Source organism: Mixophyes fleayi, chromosome 8, assembly GCF_038048845.1.
Source record: "Mixophyes fleayi isolate aMixFle1 chromosome 8, aMixFle1.hap1, whole genome shotgun sequence".
NCBI lineage: Eukaryota > Metazoa > Chordata > Amphibia > Anura > Limnodynastidae > Mixophyes > Mixophyes fleayi.
Genome location: NC_134409.1, coordinates 109,404,329 through 109,430,722, shown reverse-complemented (window position 1 = coordinate 109,430,722; position 26,394 = coordinate 109,404,329). Strand labels below are relative to the sequence as shown.

The 26,394-nt window shown below is 38.4% G+C and overlaps 1 protein-coding gene and 1 long non-coding RNA gene across 2 annotated transcripts in view; one reads left to right on the top strand and one right to left on the bottom strand.

The window, feature by feature from the left end:
* The window catches only part of LOC142099584 (uncharacterized), a 112,665-nt gene extending 102,051 nt beyond the window's left edge, over positions 1–10,614 (bottom strand). Inside the window, exon 1 of the long non-coding RNA XR_012678578.1 lies at positions 10,331–10,614. This is a non-coding gene — a long non-coding RNA (uncharacterized LOC142099584). The remainder of the gene's footprint in view (positions 1–10,330) is intronic.
* PPARG (peroxisome proliferator activated receptor gamma) overlaps positions 1–26,394 on the top strand; it is a 66,141-nt gene that overhangs the window by 26,422 nt on the left and 13,325 nt on the right. Inside the window, exons 2-4 of the mRNA XM_075183164.1 lie at positions 12,615–12,862; positions 13,855–14,024; positions 17,183–17,321. Of these exons, the coding sequence (XP_075039265.1) occupies positions 12,631–12,862; positions 13,855–14,024; positions 17,183–17,321 (541 nt within the window). The 5' untranslated portion in view covers positions 12,615–12,630. The remainder of the gene's footprint in view (positions 1–12,614; positions 12,863–13,854; positions 14,025–17,182; positions 17,322–26,394) is intronic.

Sequence of the window (26,394 nt, the reverse complement as noted above, 5' to 3'; positions counted from 1 at the left end):
CACTCAGCCACGTGAACTTTGGACAGTGATCAATAAACCAATAAATGGCCACTAGCTGAATGCATGTTACATGAAATGCAGAAAAGCTCGGCTTCAGAGCTATTGAGTCAGAAAAATCATATTTGTTTCCATGTAGGTTAGCAATCTTGTGCAGCTTGAATAATGAGTATACAATTGTGATGGCTAAAATTCAGAATCGACAAATGTTGACATTGATCATGGAATGTTGAGACTATCTTGTGCACTACAATGGTATAGTTGGTAACGGTTCCTGATTTCCAGAGAAAGTCTGAGATTTTAAAGGGTTAAAAAGAGTTTGGTACTTGTTACTTGTATTGGCGCCGCTTTGCTCCGCCCACCTTCTATTCTAGGAAGATTCAGTTATCTTCAGCATGAGAGGGGAACTCAAGATAACTGACATGAGAGGTGGGCAGACTACATAATAGGCTTACAGTAATGATTCATTCTGTGGCCCCTATAACTGGCTTTGGTTATGGCAGTCCAGGTAAAGTGCCTTTGCAGAATCACCAGAATAGCAAACAAGAGAGTACCAAAAGCACTGGCTTTAAATCTACATCAGTCATTTCAACCCTATACCTTTATTCTTGTTCTTCTAGAATTATATAGAGATGCTCGGGCTCGGTTTCCTGAAAACCGAGCTCACCCTAACTTAGGGGATCCGAGTAGGCTCGCGAGCCAGCTTGGTACTTTTGCATGTTCTCGGATTTGAATCGAGGCAAAAGTCATTGTTGTGTTGTCGGATTATTTTAGAGCACACAAATAAATATTGAAGTTATTAGCTGCAGTACCCTAGTGCACCACAACAAAATAACCACAACTTTTCTTCTTGGTACAATGAAGCACAAGGATAGCAGCATTGCTCTTGAGTGCCAGATACAATCGGTGCATGTAAATTCAACAAGTACCAAGAGTTTTAAATATTCCCTGGAATGTTTGCCTCTGGATAACACATGGCATGCACAGCAGCAAAATGTTCCTGCAAATTATTCTAAAATTCAAATTTTATTTATCTTGAACTATTATAGACACACATGTTATGGTTGTTGGCTGCAGTGAGGGAGTAATATACAAACACAGCAGTAGTTTTTTTTTTTGGGGGGGGGGGGGGGTTGCATCTCCTGCATACTTGCCATCTCTCCTGGAATGTCCGGGAGACTCCCGCATTTTACGAGAGTCCCCCGGACTCCCGGGCGAGTGTGGCAATATCCTGGATCTGCCCACTTCATTAGGAAGTGCCCACTTCATAGTGAAGTGGGCAGAATTAGCTCCCAAACGCTGCGATTCCCGGTGAATCACGGAGTTTGGCCCCGCCCCCCGCTGTCAAATGACGCGTTTGCATCATTACATCACGGGGGCGGGTCCAAAATGATGTGCATTTTGGGGCCCCGCCCCCATCACGCCCACCTCTCCCGGAAACCAACTTCTTCAAGTTGGTAAGTATGATCTCCTGCACATATAGGTGTGAAAGCCCTTATGAATGTGATCTATAGGGCTTGATTTTCATTTAGGAGCAAAGCAAAGAAAAGAAGCAAATTTGCACCTGGACAAACCATGTTACAATTAGAGTGGTACAAATCTACTCATTTTTTTGCATGAAGGAAAATACTGGCTGCTTTTCCATGTAGCACACAAGTACTTGATAGTTTTATTTCCTACAATGAAATTTAAGTTGATCTAGGACATGTCCTACCCCAAATATAAATCTGTCCCCACATTTTAAATTTACCTCCCCCTCCAATGCAACATGGTTTTGCCAAGGAGCAAACTTGATCCTTTTCTTTGCTTTGCTCCTTACTGAAAATCAGGCCCATAATGTATGACAAGGGGGATTTCAGTAAGCATGCACATATGTGTTTGTGAATTAACACACATCCTCTCTAGCGATGGGAATGCTACAATGTAGATTTTTGTTAAATGTTTGCTACATCATTCTGGGCCAGGTGCCAAATAACTAAATTACAATACATTAAAGACACAGTTTCATTATGTGAAAAAATGCAGTATCATTATATTTAGAAACTGCACAGGCTGCAAATACATCACTGTTGCTGACAAAAGCTAAATCATTTTATACCACAAAAAAGAAACTTGTTCAACAGCTGAAAGGTTTATAGACCCAGCAAAATGTGTTAGCGACATAATGTGAAAGCGTTTGAAGGATATACAGATACAACACTCCTTATGTAATAAGATTCTATTTATTACTAAAGAATGACATGACATATTTTTTCCATAATATAACAAATGCCAAACCTCATCACTGGTAACAGTTGTCTAAGGCTGCGTATACTGCCGTTTGCAGTGCAATTTTAAAAGCATTTTAAAACTCAAGTTAAAAATACATTGCATTTAATATGTTTTTAATATGCATTTAGATACAATTACAAGTGCGTTCAATCTGCATTTTTTAAATATGCTTATGGCAAAACAAGTCATTATCTTGTTCAAGCATTTACAGCATACTTGCCAACATGGGCAAGCTGGGGTCCGGTAAGGGAAGTTGGGCGTGCGGGGGATGGGGCTCAAGAATTGCGTAATTAACCCCACCCCCTAAATTACATCACACCGGTTTAGCCAATTACAGTAGGGGGTCGGGGCCACAGTGAGGCATGAAGTTCATCATAAGCCCCGCCCCAACCATTAAATTAGTTGTTTCGGCCAGGAACCGGGAGGTTTGCCTGCTCTCCCGGAAAATTCTGGAGTTTCCTGGACATTCCGGGAGAGTAGGCAACTGTGATTTACAGTGCACTCCCATTGAAATAGATGCAGGTTTTCAACTGCCTTGACACCCATCAGAGGTACTGAAGACACCCATCAAAGGTACTGGAGACACCCATCAGAGGTACTGGAATACAAGAAGAAGCATTAAAAAAGTGCACTGTGTTACAAGAAAGTTAAAAACATTTATATGTACAGTCTCATTTTTTACAATAAATATTTTAACAGCCATTTACATGCACTTAAGGTGCATGTAGAAATGCATGTCAACAGAATAATAATACTGGCATTAATTATACAGTCTTAGTAAAAGCCTAATGGTAATATAGTTGTACTACCAGCTTATTGACTCTCAGTAATGCTCATGAATATTTGTTTTGTCTAGAATACATGCAGAGATGTAACAAGGTGCAATCTATGCAGCATTGACACACTGTAAATATATTTAGCTATATGCTGTCTGTATAAACATCTTAACTTCAGCTATCCTTGAAAGACAAAGAGACACCTTGGTTTAGAGAGGCCAGCCTAGTCTTTAAAGTTATTTGATCACAGTAACCCCAAAATATCCTGGCTCAAAAATCCTCCAAAATACAACCTTAAGATTAGTCTTAATTCTGGCTCATATGTAGCCCTAACAATAACCAAATCCTGACTGTGAACCAGCCCTAAGTATTATGCATATACACTCCAAGTGCAACCTCTAACACAAGTCTTGTATAAAACTATCCAGATTCCAAATAGAGCTCTTCCCAGATTATACAAATGTTAACAACCCACTCATAAGTGGTGTCTCTGTGTCTGTACGTCATACCGCCCAACTGTCCTGATTTCAGGGGGAAAGTCACGATTTTAGAGCTCTGTCCCGCTGTCCCGCCTGGGGACATGTTTGGGAATATTGGGAGAAGGGAGGTATGTAATGGGCACCCTAATGCTTCACAGCACTAGGCAGCCATCTGGGGCCTGAATAGACATGTTGGGAGGTACGGTTGGGGGAAAGAGTGGTGACGAGAAGTGAATCCCCTCTAGTCAAGAATTATTGTCTGAGCCAGTGAGTGGCAATGTCAGATAGTCTAATAAGATTGGGGGCATCAAGGTGTAGGGCCGCAGGTGAAGGCTAGGCTGCCCATGGGCCGACTGCTGCCCACCACTGGTCTTATAGCTGCAACTTGACCATTTCTAGCATGCACACTGACTCTCTCCTTAAAGAGAAGTGTGGATTGTACATTTTCTAAGGTAGACTTATGTATATGCAATGCATAAACTCATACTTGCCAACTTTTCCTCGTTCGCTTCAGGGGGATCCCGGGGGAGGTAGGCGTGCGGGGGAGGGGCTTGATGAATCGTATAATTTTGTAATTGTAACAATTTTGGACAATTACAGCAGGGGTGGGGCTAAGATGATGCAATATTTGTGTCATTAAGCCCCGCCCCCACCACTTATCTATTGCAGGGGCAAGAATCGGGAGGTTGCCCTGCTCTCCCGGGAGCCCGAGAGGTCTCCCAGAAATGCGGGAGTCTCCCAGAGAGTAGCTATGTGTTAAAGAAAAGCAACTAATGAATCTCTAGAGACTGAAGTGTCTTTTACATTTCTGTCTCCATTACTGAAGTCATGTTGTCTTACCTGCCAGTCTTTGATTAAATCTTGGTCTCCATGAAAATGGCCACCTCCATAGGCATCAATACATGGACATAGGACACATTTTCTGAACTGTGTCATCATGCCACAGATGGTGAAGCCAACCACGTCTTGTACTGGCTCAGCATCAGGGAGAATGCCAGACTCTTCAGGGACTGAGGGAGATCACCCCTATTTCAGGGAGTCTCCCTGACATTCAGGGAGAGTTTTCAAGTATGCATAAACTATCAGATAAGAAGAGTATTCATACGATATACAGAGAATATGAAAATCCTTTGCAGTGGTTACTTTGTCAGGTTTGTAATACGCTTAAATAATGGATTTGTTGTCCTAAAAGAAGATTGACACCTTAGTATGAATTCTGTTAATTAAATTACGTTATTGGTATGGATGTGACTGCAATGTGTATTTGCTTTATACATACCACACAAATTAATTTGTTATTTTCACCTGACAGTACCTAAAATCATTTAATATTTTTACTTAATTAATAGAAATACTCCCTCTCCTGTGCCTACTCCTCTCACTCTGTCAGTCACCGCAATACAGTGATTGCAGGAAGGAGCACAGGTGACTCTTGTCACTCTGCAATCCTGCAATCGTTTATTGCAGAGCGGCCAATGACCGGAATGCTGAGGAGAGTGGGGAGGGGGATGTTGGGGGCCAGGAGGTGGGGTAAGAACTAGATATTAGATAGATAGATAGCTATCCAGTGGTTTATAATACTACCTATATTATAACTCTATCAACATTCTTTAAGTTGCACTTTCTGTACATCTATATGTACATATATATATATATATATATATATATATATATATATATATATATATATCAGCTTAACATATATTGCAATATGTGGAACTAACATTCCCTGTTTTTAATATAGAACAGTACTTGGTACAGCATTAATTATGTTTTTGGAGAGTGCAGAGTATCCCTGTTTTCATATATATATATAAATCATCATCATTTATTTATATAGCACCACTGATTCCACAGCGCTGTACAGAGAATTAATTCACATCAGTCCCTGCCCCATTTGAGCTTACAATCTAAATTCCCTAACACACACATGCAGGGAGAGAGACAGACTAGGGTCAATTTTGACAGCAGCCAATTAACCTACCAGTATGTTTTTGGAGTGTGGGAGGAAACTGGAGCACCTGGAGGAAACCCACGCAAACACGGGGAGGACATACAAACTCCACACAGGTAAGGCCATGGTCGGGAATTGAACTCATGACCCCAGTGTGAGGCAGAAGTGCTAACCACTTAGCCACCGTGTTGCCCACATATATGTATATATATGTATATATATATATATATATATAATATATTTATATATATATTATATATATATATATATATATATATATATATATATATATATATATACATAGAGAGAGATATATTTATTGATATATATATATCTATATATATATATATATATATATATATATATATATATATATACACATGTACCACTCTTAAATAATGCTGAAGAAAACATTTCATTAAGACTGGGGAGTATTTGATGTCAATTAAAGGAAATGGAAAACTTGGCCTAATTAGTTTCTAATATTTTACTATATACAACATTTGTGATATTTGCATCTGCCATTACATAGTTGAGGTCAACAGTTAGTTGCAGGTATTTATGAGTCTCACACATCCTGTCAGACAAGCTTTTGTCTGTTGTACTGTGCACTAGATGTCATATTAGCCACAAAAGGAAGGCAATGTAGTGAAAGAGATAGTCTCTTTGCTAAATTAATATTTAAGAAGTAGATCAGCTTTGTAGTCTCTTGTACAGTACTTCCACACACAGAGCTGCTATGTTTTGTCTTTTATATTAGTAGACTATGCGGAACAGTAGAGTTGAAATCCAGGGTCTAATGTTTTATTTGGGACCACAAGTCTAATGAGCTATGTATTACGAGTTTGCTGTGTTTTAATGAAAAGTAGTAAGGTGGCCAGGAGTAGATACTCTACATGGCCAAATGTACGTCTCGTTGGGCTGTAACATCATAGACTGGTGGGGAAGAACTTGATTGACATGCACAGAACCCCATCGAACATATTTGGGATGAAATAGAACGTTGACTGCAAGTCAGGACTAATCACCCAACGTTGCTGCCCTGCTGCATTGATTTTGCAGCATCTAGTGGAAGGAAAGCCTTCCCAGAATTATAAGGGCTCTTATATCAGCAAATGGATGCCCCTGGTTTAGAAATGAGATTGAATAAGCAGGTGTCCATATACTTGCCATGTAGTTTATAAGATGAGTATGAGAATTTTGATGTTTCAGAGGGTGAGTTAGCTGTTGAGCAAGATGAACTAGGTGGAAGAAGCTCATAGATTGACCAATGCCTACAATCAATCTCAGTCCCCACCAACACTACACAGATAAAAGCTAATTGTGGATTGGATGCTTTGGTTCAGTGCATCTAAATGCAGTGTTAGTAAATCACCCTTGTGTCTCTAAAACAGAGTTGAACAACAGGCAGTCTCACCTGGTGACTCAGTCTGTCTGAGCTTCAGAAAACATTGGTTTAGACTTGTTGTAATACAGGTACATGATTGTAGTGAGTAAGAAGCCTTTAAGTCTCTACCAAGATATAGCTCTACCATGTGGGAACATTGGTTCCAACAAAGTATACCTTTTGCAAACTGTTATGTATGTAAATAGTAATTAACTGTAAATAGATAACTACTATATCACAATTAAATATATGCTTCTATATATATATATATATATATATATATATATATATATATATATATATATAGATAATGTTATGTATAATTATGTGTGGAGTTCCTTTTTTTTTTTTTTTTAAACTGCGCAGTACCGGATCAGTTATTTAACCCTGCCGGTAGAAGGGGGTTTGTGAAAGGGAGGACCAAGCTTGTGGCTTGTGATTGTTCCCCCTGCTCAAAGACGTCTTTACCACTGTAAGAGAAAAAAAAGAGTCTCGGGAAAAGCAGCGGGATGGAGGGCCCCGTGGGCTCAATCTAGGGGCAAAAGTCACTTTGGTAAAATCTTTTACTAGGTCGTAGCGTAGCTTTAAGTTGAAAAATGTATGCTGTTCTTGTTCTAATTCCAGACAAGACTACCATTCCAGTCAGTGAGTTGGGAGCCCATCATCATCATCATCATCACCATTTATTTATATAGCACCACTAATTTTGCAGCACTGTACAGAGAACTCATTCACATAAGTCCCTGCCTCATTGGAGCTTACAGTCTAAATTTCCTAACATACACACACACACAGACAGAGACAGAGAGACTAGGGTCAATTTGATAGCAGCCAATTAACCTAATAGTATCTTTGGGGAGTGTGGTAGGAAACCGGAGCACTCAGAAGAAAGCCACGCAAACACAGGGAGAACATACAAACTCTACACAGGTAAGGCCACGGTCAGGAATTGAACTCATGACCCCAGTGCTGTGATGCAGAAGTCCTAACCACTTTGCCAACCGTGCTGCCCATGGATGTTTATGACATCACATTGCAAGAGACATCAGCTATCATATTTGTATTTTTGCTAGAAGTCAAGTTAGTTCATGTCTCGACGAATGAGATTCTTTATGTCCTACACCCTACATTAAAAAAACAGGTGATTGCTGAAAGGTACGGCACGATGGACCTTACAACTAACAGTTGTACTAAAAGAAAGCTCTAACTATTTAAATATCTTATAAGGCGTGGCATACTTTTACATCCAAATGTGTGGATGTCAATGTCATGCTTTATCTTTGCCTTTTAACAATATATTAACAATATATATTTTATATTGGGTAAGAGTAGATCCCAACTTGTGACGGGATTTACAGTATTTGCTCTTACTAGGTCAAAAGACATCAATAGACATCATTGGATCACTAGATTGACCCGCTTACAAGCAGCTGAATTACTCACCCAAATTAATCCCCGCAACAGTCACACTGCTTGTTATACCAGTGGTTGGATGGGCTAAAATTAGATTTCTCTGCTTTCCAAGGAGGACAGAGGTGAAGATGAAGACCTAAGCACAGCTGGTTATCAGCTAATTGTGTAATTGATATGCAGTAATGGTGTCTGATTAAATACTAAAGTATTTATCTTTTTAGTTATTGTTCATAAATAAAGTTAAGAGACTGTCAGTTGCAGTGAATCATCCCATTGTGGAATAAGTTGTTTCTTCTCAAGAGGAATTATTGACATTATCTTTTTAACATTCCGGATCTCATGCCAGAGTGGTTTTATGGCAAGAGAGAGACATTAAACAGATAGGGCCTGATTCATTAAGGATCTTAACTTGAAAAACTTCCTATTTAAGTCTCCTGGACAAAACCTTGTTACAATGCAAGGGGTGCAAATTATTCTGTTTTGCACATAAGTTAAATACTGACTGTTTTTTTCATGTAGCACACAAATACTTGATAGCTTTTTTGTACACTGAAATGTAAAGTTGATATTTGTGTGCTACATGAAAAACAGACAGTATTTAACTTATGTGCAAAACATAATACTAATTTGCACCCCTTGCATTGTAACATGGTTTTGTCCAGGAGACTTAAATAAGAAGTTTCTCAAGTTAAGATCCTTAATGAATCAGGCCCATAATTATGAAATTCACTGTCATTTGGGACGGAATTCAGATATATGGCGAAGAAACAAAATATTTATTAGTAAAAATATCGCGCTTGCATCGTGAATTACATTCATCCACAATTCACAATTGTTAAAATTAATGTATGAATAATTCTACCACTGATATGACCATCAAATACTTGAATTTCATCATATTATTATTAAAGGTTTACATGAAGGAGTGAAACAATGTAGAAAATACATATTTCCAGGACGGCCATGGGAGTCATAAACTGGCACAATAAATAATATAAATAAGATTATACAGTATAAGGGATAAAAAGAAATTGGAAAGATAGAGGAGATAAATGTGGTCTTGGGTGCAGGTATAAGTAAATGACAGTTCCCAGATTTTGTAGAAGACTTACAGCTTGTCAAGAAAGCATTTAAAAATAGATTACATTTATTAAAAAAAATTTAAACGTTCATTAAAAAGAATAAAGCATTTTTTATTATATAAATCTGTTATAACCATCCTGAGATGCCGATAACATGCGAAGTATTGAAATGCTCAAAGTACCACAACAATACTTGTTGATTAGGCTTACCCATGCAAATGCTTGTGAAAGCCTTCGTACAACTTATATGTATAGAACAAAGCAAGAAAAAGGCTTGTTGGCAATGTTAACCTCCATTTTCCCCTGCAATAGGGCTTTTGGCCCATTGATAAATTAGCCTATAAATCTCACATACTCTAAGGCGGACCTATGCTTTTGTGGTGCACAGCTGAGCAATCACCTACCTTCCTTTAAAATATCTCAATTATACTTGATTCAGGTGTGAGGTCTAATTACACGATATAGATCAAGGCAATATGATACACTTCTAGGGCCCTTTAACCTTTAAACGGGCCACACATTACAAAAACAGCCCCAAAATGACTTCCGCCCCCCACATCAATCATCCCAAAATTGTACTTAGCCTCCCCTCACTTGCCACGACTTGCCGTCACTTGTCACTCAGGCCTCTTACTTGCTACAAAATGCCCCTACATGCCCTCTTACCCCCACTTGCCAGATAATAACCCCACCTGCAACTCAGACTTTCCACTTGCCAGAAAATGATCCCGTTAACCTTAAAAACTAACCTTAAATTTCCTCCATGCAATCAAAAAACACTTTTGTACTCCAAAACTCCCTTCAGACTTCCTCACATCACTCAACCCCTCCCCCCCATATGTCTCCACTCACTGGGAGTTGCAGTGACCATTGCAGTACTAATTTATTAACTGGTAGTGTCTAATTAGTCACCAATTACATTATTAATGTCAATTGAATTTATTAATGCCAAACTACATATTATTGCTTACTTTGTCATTCGGTCCAGAAGTCAGGAGTCCGCAGAGGAAAGAGGGAGACCCATGTGGTGCAGACTGCACTGCAGTCCTTCCTCCTCTGTTTGCTACTTGACCGCCCTGTGGCATCCAAAGGATGTCACATGACCTTGAAGCTGGCTACTCACAACATTTTCAGTCTTAATACTTCAGACCAGAGGAATAACACTGGGGACCACAGGTGAAGTCTTGCAGGGCCATTGATGGGCATGGGGGCAGGCTGTTACCAATCACTGATATAGAGCCATAGAACAAGGGACAGTATTCAGTGCTGTCGGCATTTTCCATGCGTAGTGAAATGTTTTATATTTTCTGTTTTCTGATTCACGTCAGATTTGTTCTGGCCTTTGACCTCTTGCTATGTGTTGCATCATTGCTTTGAGCAACAGAGAACAAGGCCCTGATGTTTTCTCCGAACTTGTATGATAAGAGTGCAATGGGCTGTGACATGCTTCTACATTGGGAGAAGAACACAGCCCAGCAATAGAACATTCAGACTGATGTAAAATATACCAAGCACAGCTCTTATCAGCACAATATTGCCATCATTGCTGTCATTATTTAGTTTCCCCCAGTCTCCGTCCGCATTTGTGCCACTGCGCAGCACTGTGGGAGGCAGGATGGCAGCTTTTGCACGATTGGCATATTGGAAAGTTTCTTTTGTAGACTTTTGTGTTCCCATGCGGCACAGAAATTCATATAAATCATCATCATCACCATTTATTTATATAGTGCCACCGATTCCGCAGCGCTGTACAGAGAACTTGCATAAGCCCCTGCCCCATTGGAGCTTACAGTCTAAATTCCCTAATATAAACACAGAGAGAGAGAGAGAGAGAGAGAGAGAGAGAGAGAGTAGGGTCAATTTTGAGAGCATCCAAGTAACCTACCAGTATGTTTTTGGAGTGCGGGAGGAAACCGGAGCACCTAGAGGAAACTCACACAAAAACGGGAAGAAACACAAAATCCACACAGATAAAGCCATGGTTGGGAATTGAACGTATGATCCCAGCGCTGTGAGGCAGAAATGCTAACCACTAAGCCACTGTACTGCCCTATATAAAATATATATATATATTTCTTATTCATAAGCATTTCAGTAGTGGAAGAAACATTGTAGCGTTTTTGAGAAATTGGAGAAAATTAAATTACCAAAGTTGTAGTATGTTTTGAATAATAGACAAACACTTTTTTATACTCAGGTTTACTTTAATGTACCCTGAGGGAGTTTAATCAGGTGACGCATATATTGCGTAGTATAAAAGTAGTGTATCAACGTGATACATTTCAATTAAGAGGAAGGAAGTAGCACTATATTAAGAAGTTTGTAGACTGTGTTGTCACCTCATCCTCTCCCTTTACAAACATCATTTCTCTGGTACATCCTCAATGCTGCTCACATTTTTGGCAACGTACTTATCTCGCAAAAAGCATAAATGTGTAGATTAAAATGGTAAGTCTGTAATGCTGAACTATAATGTTGTTTAATTGTGTCTATAAATATATATATATACACATGTATATATACATATATATATATATATATATATATATATATATATATATATTATTAGTAGTATTGTATAATCACTTCATTATTCTATTGTATAATCATTTGTTATAGATAATGTTGTTATAATCATAGAGTAGTCACATAAAAGTTTATAAGTATTAAGTTCTTATAATTCAATTGTGAATACAGTATTTCATATAAGGTCTTCAGAAATTGCTTATAGATTTAGGACACTATATCCATAGTAATCCATAATAGGAAGATGAAAAGCCTGTGGCTATTTCATAATGCTCAGGTGATGGATCAGGTTAAGGCTGGCTATTATAGTTACCAGGAGATCAGTAGGTAGAACCTAAGCTTAAAAGATAACTCCACCGAAAACAAGAATATTAATTTTGGGTGGAGTTGACACCTGGGGTAGAGCACCCACAGTGCCTGGTGGATCTGTTGCATATATTAATGGTCAAAACTTTTTTGTTTTGTGTGGAGTTCTTTATGTGGTTCTTTTTGGCATACTGCGTACGTACAAGGTAAATGTTATCATTACAAGTTATGGCAACCAAATCATCTATAAAGTGTAGCATTGTCCACAATTTACACTCCAATGACATCACAAGAAGTTGAAGTTCCACAATAACTGAACTTCCAAGGTAGCTGAATTATTCATAATGTAGGGTGAGAATAAATATAGCAAAGTTTAGCAGTATTTTTCCAGCCAAGTAATAAAATATCTAATCTGTCTTACAGGACGCAAGGAGCAACCATGGTGGACACAGAAATGCCATTTTGGGGCATGAATTTTGGCATGAACTCGGTGGACCTGTCTGCCATCGAGGACCACTCTCACGGTTTTGACATTAAGCCATTCGCCACAGTGGACTTTACAAGTATTTCTACACCCCATTATGAAATTTTAGATGATAAGAGTTTCCTGTGCCGAAATGACCAGATGGATGCTGATTACAAGTATGATCTGAAACTACAAGATTGCCAAAGTACGCTGACTCATTTCATGTTCATCACTGCTGTCTGGAACATTTTACATATCACTTTCATTTATTACCAAGTACCTGCCCAATAAATGAGGGCCATATATCCAGAGTCAGATGTGAGACTGTAGTTTTAGTCTTTATATATAAGGAGGGCATCACCAGCTTCCTCACAGAAACATCCCCAGCTTTACAGGAGTGATTTTATTACATAATATGGTTTAATTTACAATGTCATTCCATGGCTATTTGCTGTCTACACAAAAAAGTATTTTCATTGTGAATACAGTTTATGTCACTTATCAGTTCTGAGAGACCACCTCTCTTTACCTCCCCAAAAAATTACTTATCATTTATATTGTACCAGCCAACTATTGAGAATCAGGACATATTAAGCTATTAGGCCATGTTCTGGATCACCCAAACCACACCACTCTCAGACCAAACCAAGGCAATTTCAGATATCACTATGTCACACCCCTTTTTCGATACCAAAAACTTAGCCTGTCCAGTGAAAATCAGGACTATATTATGACAGCTCACCCCCCCCCCCCCCTTACCAAATTCACCTTGACCAATTCTCTCCTCCTTTCTACAGAACAAAAAGACAGGTGCCTGCTGTAAGATAATACCACTGTAATACACAAGTTTCATTACATGTATTAACTTCTGCAAATAATATCTGTATAATACACAAGTGACATTACTACATGTATAAACTCCTGTAAATAATATCTGTATAATACACAAGTGACACTACTACATGTATAAACTCCTGTAAATAATATCTGTTTATTACACAAGTGATATTACTACTTGTATAAACTCCTGTTGTCATAACTTATGTGTTCATTGGGAAAAGTTGTGTTTTGTAACAAGTAATGTACCTCCTTCTTCTTAGTTTTATTTTGTCTTTACGCAGTATATGTTATTTCCTGCAAACGAAAAAGTGAAATTGCTTGTTAAAAGTTTTTTTATTCTTTTTTTTTTTAACCCAGACACAATAAAAATGGAGCCTCCTTCTCCGCCTTACTATTCAGACAAGACTCAGTCATTCAATAAAGCTCAGGATGAGGCGTCCAATTCCTGTATTGCCATAGAATGTCGAGTGTGTGGAGACAAGGCCTCAGGGTTCCACTACGGTGTCCATGCGTGTGAAGGCTGTAAGGTAACTTACATGTACTTCACTGAAACACTGATTAATTGCATTATGCTATTGGTAGTAAACCCGTCATACATTGTGTGTGGAAGACAATTAAACAATGCTGCATATTCAATATATCCAGCAACTAATACTATTAAATTGTAGTTAGCACTGATTTAGCATATTTGTGAAATCAACGGTTAGAGTAACTCTAACTGAATATTATAAACACATTGGCAAAATTAACAGACGTATCTAATAACATTTGTCTGTATTTGCTCCTTGCTGGATAAACCCCACCTTGCCAAGCATCTGCTATGAACCTATAAATTGATTAAGCAACTTCCACTTCTGTTTAATTTGTTTGAGTGGCATGCTATGGTATCGTTAGCTTATAGGGAGCGTTGGTGCTGTACAGCCATTGGAGGCTTTATTAGGGTTACCACTTGGTAAGTTAGTTCTCAATTTCAAAACACATATATGTATGGCCCAAAAATAGGGCCTCTCATTGTTTAGAGTTAGGACCACCCTATTAGCAGAAGCGCCGTGAAGTGGCTGGTGGCTTACCATGCATTTGCAAATGTATGCAACTGAGATTTCTGCATTTTTATGTACAAATAGAAATAGCAGCTCCTTTGCTGGTTATAGCAGTGTACTGGGGATTGTTTCTCTGTATTTGTTCCTTGCTGGATAACCCTGCTCTTTCAAGCACCTGCTATGAACCTATAAATTGATTGAGCAACTTCCATTTCTGTTTTATGTGAATGTGCAGAATACCTGTTGTTTCTGTACTACAGTCCTATTAAATTCCACACCAGCTGACTACTGCAGATGGAGCCCAATATTGCCTCTGTACATACAAGTACAGTAGAGGGGAGAGAAGGTGTGGTCGCACACCTTTGGTAGAGCAGGGCCTGGGAGCAAGGACTGTACCACAAATAACACTACTGAGAGTGTCATGTTACAGCGTCCACCCTTACAGAAGACCTCTACCCTCACCTAGTTTAAGTGAAAACGTAGATGGAGTCTCTTGACCAGAATGGAGTCATGTATATCACAGCGCTGACCCAGAATCTTTCTATAGACAATGGGCCTTCAACTCAAATAAAGCAACTGTCCATAAAACATAGATTAGTAGATAGTAGACTTTTACTTTACAAGATACTTACAAGACGGTCAACTAAGAGTGGTTTTGGAAGCTGTTTAATTTTCATTCATTATTATTATTATTATTAATTATTATTAATTTTTAATTTTAGGGCACCACTAGGTATCCGTAGCGCCGTACAGGGACAGACAGTATCACAGTACAGGGTGAGACAGCACGGTACAGTTAACAATAAGAACAGTAACTCAGGAAGCTCAAAGTACAGCTAGATGACAGGTGAGAGCCCCAGCGGGGTAGAGAGAGTAGAAAGAGGGGTTAAAAGGGCAGAGGGACCTCACGGAAGAGGCTGAGTAGCTGGAGAGCAGAGTTATAAGTGGTGGAGAACAGGAGGAGAGGTGGCCCTGCTCGAAGGAGCGTACAATAACCAACATAGGTTTAGGAAGGGAGAAATAGCAGATTCTGGGAATGCATATAGTAAGAGGTAGTATGAGAGGGGGCACTTTCTGATTGACATTTGTAATGGAGAGCCATGCCTTAACTTAAGGACATGGAAAAGGCACTAGTCGACAATGTCTATCAGCATATGTTTTGTGATGATCTGAGGCCTTAGACAGAGCATCAGGAGTTTTGTTCCAGATATCATAGAGATATCAACAGCATAACCCCTGGGAATGGCAAATTTGGAAGTGGGAGTTTTAGATGTGCCTTGAAAACTATAAGATATATTTGTAGACTCATAAATATGATTATTGCTTTCAAATTCTGCCCAAGGTAGCAAACTTGCCCAGTCATCTTGATGTGTTACACAGTTCTGAATTAATGTTCAAGGACCTGATTGACCATCTCTTGTCTGTCCGCTTAACTGAGGATGGCACACAGAACAGAAATCAAGGTTAATATGTAATAGCTTACAGGAAGACTTCTAAAATGTGGAAACACATTCCACTCAGTCAGTGAAAACGAAATAAGTTTAAAAAGCCAAGTGGAGCTGAGTTTCGAAAAACGCGAGGAGAGAGATGAACAAGGGGATCCTTTTTTGAAAAATATTCCAAAACTTGACTGATTTTTCAGCCAGTCTGTGGTAGTGAGGATGAAGGTAGATGTCTAGATTGCTCCTAAGAACTTTGCAGCTGATGCTTTTTTAAAAAAAATACTAATATGCTATCTTCAGGCGGCTATTAATGATTTATAATTCTGCAGATTGTTATAAACTACCATAGCCACCACAGTCACATGACACATGATGTACTGAGCAGAGATGCTGTGGAATGCCCCTCTGAGCTCTATCTGCTCTTTGTACTGTAAGATCCTCCCTCTTCTCCTCCCCCCGCTCTGCCTTCACATGAAATGCTGAGACCTGTGACCCTTTGTCTGTGCAATTGACAGACATATTTTGCAACCCTCAGAGAGATTTTGAAAATGAGATAATGACTTGTAGAAGGGCAACCCAGAAAATATGTCATATACATGCTTAAAAAGTACTCAGATAGCTATTAAAAATAAATAAAAGTAAACCTTCCATATAAGATGGCTGTTTAAAAGCTAGATTCTGTCAAGAGAGGTACCACATAAGGGGGGGAAATTACATCACTTTGATTTTTTTTTGCTAAATATTTGTATACAATAAAATGCTGGGATTGTTTTACTCAACTGTGAAAACAATTATGCTCTGTTGCCAAATATTGTCTATAGTCATTTTTTATAGTTTATTAAATAATCCCATGAAACATTTTAGCTAACATGTCAGTCATCACCAAAGTATTAGTCTGTATGCTTTTTAAGGAGCATGTAATGGTCCTTATGTTATGTACTACCAATGAATAAACTAGTTATTACTTATGTTTTAATACTATTTTGTTCTAATTATCTTAGCTATTATATTTTAACAAAAATAATATTAGTTATTTATGTAGCCAAAGTTAATTAATTGCAATGGTATATATTATTAATTATAAACTCAGCCAGGAGCCCCAAATCTTGCTCCCTAGCTTAATCTGGGTCCCTGTCCAAAAATGCCTAAGAAATCTGAAATGAACTGAGAAAATAATCCATAATTATGTCATCTTCTCTGCAGGGATTTTTTAGAAGAACCATCAGGTTGAAATTAATTTATGAACGATGTGAGCTCAATTGTCGTATTCACAAGAAGAGCCGCAACAAATGCCAGTACTGCCGGTTCCAGAAGTGTCTGTCTGTCGGGATGTCTCATAATGGTGAGTAATGAGACACACTACACACATCATTTAAAACATACATGTCAACTCTTCCTGAATGCAAAGGATGTTTTTAGAATCCTCCTCAGCTCCAGAGAACAATTCTCCAAAACGGCGTGGTGATGCACTAGCTATCATCGCACTGTGGTGGAGGCCAACTGTGATGCATCATCACCTCCCGTCCACCAATCCGCAATGCATTAGTGGGTGGGTCCTGATGATGTCACCTACCCATTCTGTATTCTTTGACCTGATCTCTGCATCTCTTAGGGAGCAGACCTACATAGTTGCTAAGTTTGCTGTAAATATTCCAAGTTTGCAAATTTGCTGTGAAAGTCACACAGAGCGACTTATTTAATATCATGATGCAGTGTGCAGAGATATGCTGTAAATCATAGGAACCAATTAAGTTTGACCTTAAATAAGCTTTTTCTATGAGCCTCCATGTGCTTCTTAAATTTTTGTGGGTTTCACGAGAATTCTGCCATACATTGTCACCATGGAAGACATTGTCAGAGTGCAGTCATACAAGTGGGCAGGCCTGTTTATTGAATACTGGATGTATAGGTGGCACAGGCTAGATCAGGACCAGATCAGAGAGCAATTTGCGAAGGGCACATCTAGGTTTGAACAGCTAGCGGGTAATGGAGTCAGTGTTTAATCAGATTTCTTGTAACATATGATTAAACCCAATAAAACCATATTGTAATTGCATATGGAGACAATTTTGTAAGCCCTACACAGTTTAATGGTTCATCAATTTGGCCAACCATTAAACTGTGTGTCGCTTATATAATTTCACTGTGTGTGTGCAGCTTAAGTTCACTGTCAGTATGTTGCATTAATGTACATAAATCATGTGTAACCTCTACAAAAGATGAAGACAGCGCCTTGACAGAACTGGTAATTCAGACAGACTAATTAGAATAACCGTGACAGGTTCTGACTACTTTTGTTTGAAATTAAGAGGTTTTTTTTTTTTATTATGTTTAATAGTATGTTAGTCAGTTGTATAGTAGAAACGCTTCCCGTACGGGTCACCATATATCAATACACAAGTTATCTTGCTGTGTGTTAAGATCTAAAGATCGCGGATACGCACTCCCAGTGATAACGCGCAACATCGCGGATTTCCGTGCGCACCCCATAGAGTTGCAAAGGGAAATTCACTATTTTGTGGTACCGTATTGTCACTTAACAAGCGCAGGCGCGCGCAATCGCACTCGCCGGACCTAATTGAATATCCAATTAAGTTAATTTTATGATTATACTACATGATGTTTTACACATTACAATTTAAAGAGAGAGAATTTGTAACCAAGGGAGAACTGACAAATTTGGATCCTGGGGGCAAACACTAGTAAGTGGCGAAAAAATGAAAGGTGCCGAAAGCCTTTGAGCCTTGTTTGTCTGATTTGTGGTTTTACGCAGTCCATGAAATATATGGGAAAATGTTGCTGAGATTTAGTCAGATATAACACAGCCCCATCTGAGCAGTATTCAGTGCAGAGCCAGAGAGTATACAATACAGATATATCTAGTATCTAATTTACAATAAAGAAAGAATTCAGGTGACCGCTATACAATACAGAGTGCAACTATGGGATCAGTACATCCTAGTGACAAATATACAATACAGTAACCACTATACAAGATACTGTGCATACTACAGTACTCAGTGCATACTACAGTACACAGTACTCAGTGCATACTACAGTACACAGTGCATACTACAGTACTCAGTGCATACTACAGTACACAGTGCTTACTACAGTACTCAGTGCATACTACAGTACTCAGTGCATACTACAGTACACAGTGCTTACTACAGTACTCAGTGCATACTACAGTACACAGTACTCAGTGCATACTACAGTACACAGTGCATACTACAGTACTCAGTGCATACTACAGTACACAGTACTCAGTGCATACTACAGTACTCAGTGCATACTACAGTACACAGTACTCAGTGCATACTACAGTACACAGTGCATACTACAGTACTCAGTGCATACTACAGTACACAGTACTCAGTGCATACTACAGTACACAGTGCATACTACAGTACTCAGTGCATACTACAGTACACAGTACACAGTGCATACTACAGTACTCAGTGCATACTACAGTACACAGTGCATACTACAGTACTCAGTGCATACTACAGTACACAGTACTCAGTGCATACTACAGTACACAGTACTCAGTGCATACTACAGTACTCAGTGCATACTACAGTACACAGTGCATACTACAGTACTCAGTGCATACTACAGTACTCAGTGCATACTACAGTACACAGTGGAGTGCATATATTCATGGGTATATTCAGTGCAATCTAAAACCTGACATGATCAAGAGAAGCCATCATACTCAGTATATGTCTCCCAGTACACTGGTTGGTGGACAGAGCTAGCCATTCAATTAAGTGCATGCATGCCTACTTTCAAAACTTCTCCCCCCGGGGGTGAAGTCATTTGACAGGAGGGTAGGAGGGGGCGTGTGATGTTGTCACCTCATCATAGCCTCGTCCCCACTATAAAATGACGAAATTCACGGCATTGAATAGCAGGGGCAGGATTAATGACGCGTTTAATCCCCACCCCCGCCATTCAATACTGTGAATTTCGGCGACTCTGGAAGGTTTTCCTACTTTTCCGGGAGTCCGGGAGGACTCCCCGAAATTCGGAAGCCTCCTGGAATTACAGGAGAGTAGGCAAGTATGAATTAGTGTATCACTCTGAATGGCTGAAAACAAAGCTGTACTGACCATGCAAGATAATAAAAAGTATTCACACTTTATATATAACATTTTATATTTTTTGCTTTAACTCTAGCACTATAAACTTTCAACTTTAATTAAATGAACATAAAGCTTTCTTCGATCACTAGCATGCAATAAATATTTGTCATGGTACTATATATGTTTGGTAGCTATGTATTTCATACCAAGGGGATATATTTACTAAACTGCAGATTTGAAAAAGTGGAGATGTTGCCTATAGCAACTAATCAGATTCTAGTTATCATTGATTTAGTACATTCTACAAAATGACAGCTAGAATCTGATTGGTTGCTATAGGCAACATCTCCACTTTTTCAACCCCACAGTTTAGTAAATATACCCCAAGGTGTTTTAGTTAAAACATTGCAGGGTTCTTTACATGGATTTTACAGAATGTTTTCACTTTGATCTTTGAAATCTGCCAGAGCTGGGAATTTTCTATCTTGTTAGTTTAAATCTTTTTAAAGGTATTGGTTTCTCCTCCTGCACAAAAAATGCACTAAACATCATGCGTCCGTGACAGTGAATGCAAAGGCATAAAAAAATAAAAACAGCTATTGCGACAGAGCCTGCAGTAGAAAGTCCTGTTCAGGAGAGGAGGGGTCCTGCTGGAATTACCTCATTCCTTCATTTCACCTGACAAGCAGGGGAACTGGCTGATCAGGTTGAGTGGACAATGCTTGTAAAACATAATGTGAAAAGTACAGAAAACAGATTGTGGGCCTAGCGAGGTTATGTTAATATTTCCCCTCAGGCCTGTAGACATTAAGAGCGCTAAATCTACCAAATTCTTTGTCACATGAGAAAGCTGTCGCATCATTTTGTTGTCAGTCAAGCTTTATAGGCAATTATTTTATCTAAGCAATAACAATATGAACAGTGTCTATAATTCTTTGTGAGTGCAGGTATGCCCTTTGGAACCCAGGTCTGGTCCAATGGTCACCCATGTTATTCTTATGAGCTTTTTTTTCTGTCAGAGATCTCTAACACTAAAGTCCATAGCTTACAGTAGTAGAAGAGTCATATACTAACTGCAAAAAATAATTGACTGATCAGGTTGAGTGGACAATGTTTGTGAAACATCATGTGAAAAAGTAAATAAAAATGAGTTTGGGCCTAGAAAGGTTATGTTAATATTTCGCCTCTCACATGCAGACAATGTACAATGTATTGGCCGCGTTACTGCCGAAAGTAACGCGGCCAATCAAATTCCCCCCTAAGAGCACTAAATCTACCATAGTCCTTGTGACATAAAAAAGCTGTCACATCATTTTTGTCAGCCAAGCTTAATAGACATTTATTTTATTTAAGCAATAACAATATGAACAGTGTAAATAATTATTTGTGAGTGCAGGTATTCCCTTTGGAACCCAGGTCTGGTCCAATGGTCACCCATGTTATTCTTTTGAGCATTATTTTCTGTCAGGGATCTCTAACATTAAGATCCCTAGCTGACAGTATTATAAGTATAATGTGCTAGCTGCAAAATATACAGAAATGTGTTGCATTCAATTTTCTAAAAATACAACATATGTCTGATTAACCACCTTGTGCATATATAGCTGCACATCCACCTCCATTTTACCTTGACAGGATGACGGTCCAAGATAGCGCTGAAAAAAAACCGCAAAAGAAAAGTTATCACTTCAAATACCTGCAAACTATCACTTGTGGACCATGCCCTTAATTTATTTCAACCTTTATTTTCTCCTAAAATGTTACTTGTTGAACTCTTACTTGTGTATCAATTGAGTCAGAGGGGCAAGGGCTGTTTTTATTTCATGTGCCACACTTGAACATTTTAATTTTATTAGCACATATAAATTTAGCTTTCTGTATAAACTGCACCTGGACTGGTATTCCATTGGAAGCAGAGAGCAATGCCTGACTACCACCTCCAAGGCCCCGCAATACATAATCTATACCCCTTGAAACTTGTTTATATCACTTGTTTTGCAATACAAATATATATATATATATATATATATATATATATATTTTTTTTTTTTTTTATTTTTTTTTGGCATATGGGTCTGTGCAGTATGAGCCTAGCCCTCGTCCATCCCCAATACACTCATTTTGTATCCCTACAGTCACTGGTATCTTGATACACTAAGCCAGGGTTTTCTCAAACCCCATCCTCAAGGCTCCCCAACAGTGCAGGTTTTCTGGATCACATGTGATATAATTAGGACCACCTGTGGATCTGTTACAATGTATCAGTCAGTAATGAATACACCTGTGCTCCAGCAAGGAGATATGGAAAACCTGCACTGTTAGGGGTACTTGAGGACTGGGTTTGGGAAACCCTGCTAAGCTATTCTCTTCCTATTACAAATTGGTGCATTAAATAGGAACAAGGATATTTTCACTGTTGATGTGCATTTTTTACACATTATAACCCATTGCGGCCAATCTCTTTAGTGATTTTTCTCTGTTTCATCAGTTCTCATAGGATTATGATAAGAGGAGGGTAATTTTTTTTTAGTAATCCTTACACATTTTAATTTTATTTTATTCAAAGATGACTGCAATGGTTTTATAAGCATTATTGAAGACCACTGAATATAGTCTGGGTAAATTTAAGATAATCTGTCATTTATTTTTTTTTAAATGCAAGTACTGTAACATCTAGAGGTGTTATTTTCACTGGTGTATTCTTGTATGACTTTTTAGTAACAGTTTTAGGGTGTCACCATGGCTATTCAAGCTTATATGGCATTATTCAATTCACAATTTTCATTTATTTAAGCTATTTCCATCAAAGAAAAATATTTTTCCTTTCAGGTTTTTCTTCAGTAGTAAATCTGTTGGATCGTTTGTCAGCGTGATAAGCTTTGATGTCCGATAACAAATTACCTTTTAGTTCCTGAGGAGAATTTATAGTCCTTAACTAACTGAAAACCAATGAATTGTGGTGTAGTTTTATGTACAGTTATTTGGACAGTAATTTGTCATTCCTACACAGTAAATACTGTGGTCATTTAACCACTAGTTTAAGTAAATAAGGCATCTCTTTTGTCAGTTTTGAAGCAATTCGAATCTACCGTCAAGTTAAACCACTTAAAAGAGACTTGAGAAATACCTAGAACATGGTGTTACATTACTTTGTTATTTTAAATAGCGTTCTTTACATAAACAGGTGTATGTAATAATTATGTGCAAACATGATTGTAAACATGTGCTGTAACTTTATTTAGGCTACGTGCCCACTGACATTAAAATTCTATGTTTAAGGCGTGTTTCTAATGTAAGTTCAGCCCATGTAAATGGATGTGGAAGAATCATTGAATCTTTCTGTTGTTATTTTGAAAACTTCTCGTTCCCGTTCACTGCATCTGACCAGCGTCAACGCAGTTGAAAATTTAAATTAATTTTAATGGGAGTGTATTATAACTGTTAAAAGATGCAGTTCCGAAGCATTTACATATGCATTTACACATGGGTCTTATCACTGCCTGTTTTGTCACAGAAACATGTTCAAAAACACAGATTTTAAATGATTGTTGTTCATTAAGGGGATAATAATGCTAACATTCCAATGCAGTGACAGAAGGTAAACATGGCCCTGTCCAAATTAGCTTACAATCTAAAAGCATAGTTGCCTCTCTCCCAGAATGTCTGGGAGAACAGGGCAACCTCCCGGTTCCTACCCACCTCAATAGTAAAGTGGCGGGGGCTGGGCTTAGGACGTGAATTGCGCATCATCATGACCGCACCCCCTGCTGTAATTGGTCGTAAAATGTGATTGATGTTTAGTGGGTGGGGTCATATGACATGATCCACCCCCCGCACCCCCACCTCCCCCCCGATCTCCTGGAGCAATCCTTGCCAAAGTTGGCAAGTATGTCTAAAAGGTGTGAATAACGGGAGACTAGGCATTGCTATATCTTCTCAATAAGAGCTCATACTTTGTGTATAAGCAAATATGTATGTTTGGGCTCAATATATGTAATGGAAGCCACTTGTTTAAAAATGTAATTATTCTTTAAACAACCTCACATTCAAAAGGCTGGGTACACACTACAGGTTTTTCACCTGGTTATTGTGCCAATCAAACGATAAACGACCGTTAGGTCCTATATTGCATTAGTGTCTACGCTCCAACGATCATGTTTTATCGTACCAAAACACATTGTATCATTTGATTTCATAAACGGAGTAAAAACTCTCTATAAACGATGGAACGATGGTGAGCAAATTCTGCGGTGTGTATGCACCTACGACCAGTAGTATAGGCAGATCTCCATAGAGTTTACAGATCTTTTCAGCGGATAGTTATGACAGATGAAGAGCACAGATCTAAAGGTAGATCTTGTAAAACGTGTATAGTGTGTACACGTGTATAGTGTGCCATATTGATCAGGACTTTAAAGATATTGCATTGGGAGAAATTTTCTGTAGTGTGTACCCAGCCTTATATATATTCTTACTTAACCAAATATTATCAATTTCAAAATTCTTTAGTGTAGAGTCATCTGTATTATATATAGTTAGAAAATAAGAGTTACGTTTATGGTAAATCACACACTGTGATTAGCTACCTGTAATATATTAATATGAAAAAATGTTTGTATTATGTCCATGTCGTAGGTAAGTATTTATATAACACACTGAGAAAATGGTGATTGATTTTGTTTTTCAAGCAAACAGAACAGGCGTGGACCCTTGATAAATCATTTCTCAATTATTAATATTTACTGTTTGCTTTTAATACCCGTTTAGCACTGGAGATATCAGCATGTTCCTAATCAATGTGACCAGTCCAGAAAGAATGTGCTGATAAATCCTGCACTAATTGACTGTTAATCTGTTTGCTCAAAAAATCATTCCAGATCAGCATTCTGAATTTTTCGCAACAGCATTATGTACAGCCTCATATTAAAGTTACAGGTTCAGTTGTTCTAATAACTTGGGAAATTCCACTAGACTCCCCTTGAAAGATGATTGTTTTGCATACTGGCAGCAATTAGTGTATTTTCTTTTAGCAGTTATACGTTTACAAGTCTCATGTTGACGGGTTCCCGGTTCCTCGATGGCATAGCAGACACTTAGGACTAGAATTACTAAAGGGCGATTTGAAGAAGCCGCCAGTTTTCATCATCATAATCATCATCACCATTTATTTATATAGCACCACTAATTCCGCAGCGCTGTACAGAGAACTCACTCACATCAGTCCCTGCCCCATTGGGGCTTACAGTCTAAATTCCCTAACACACACACACAGACATACACAAAGACTAGGGTCAATTTTGATAATAGCCAATTAACCTACCAGTATGTCTTTGGAGTGTGGGAGGAAATCGGAGCACCCGGAGGAAACCCATGCAAACACGGGGAGAACATACAAACTCCTCACTGATAAGGCCATTGAGCTCATGACCCCAGTGCTGTAAGGCAGAAGTGTTAACCACTAAGCCACCGTGCTGCTGCTGTTTATCCAGATGTTTATCCAGCGGTTCTATAACTGCCGTATTTGCTAAAGGCCAAAGCGCCATTAAAATGGCCAGAAAAGACATTTTTAAAAACCACCACTTTACAAATTGCCATCCCGATTTAAACAATGATGAACATACAAACAGCCGGAATTACTAAACTGGGGTTTGCAGAACCGCCGTCCAAATAGCCAAAACAAAAGAGGTGGTTGTGGGAGGCGATAGTGCTCAAACTGCACAATGTTTTAGCTATATTGCCATTCAGAACATAAGAGGAAGCACCATAGACATACATTTTGGGGAATTCATTATTTATTGATTGAGGGGCAAAATGAATTTCTAATTAACTTATGGGGGCAAATTTTATTTTTCATAATATTATGGGGATAATATTATTGTATTATATTATGGAGGAAATATGAATATATAATTATATTAACTGGCCAATACTATTTGATTGTTAATTGTGGATATAATTATTTATGACGCACAATGTGGCATTACATAGTGCCCCCTAATATAATAATACAATCATTTTGTCCCCATAATATAATGAAAATTAAAATTTGACCCTGTAAGTTCATTATAAATTAATTTTGCCCCTTAGGCAATAAATAATGATTGCCCCATTATTTATATGTGAATGGTGCTTCCTCTTAGGCTCTGAATGGCAAGATAGCTCATACAGCATGTTTGAGCTATCAAGCCAATCAGAAACAGGAATTAAAAAAACCTGTCTAAAACGCCGGCAGTTTAGATGTCTGCAATCCGCCACCCATTAACAGGCATTTAACATTGCAGCCTCAAACTGCCCTATAGTAAATGCGGCGGTTTGGAGCACTAGACC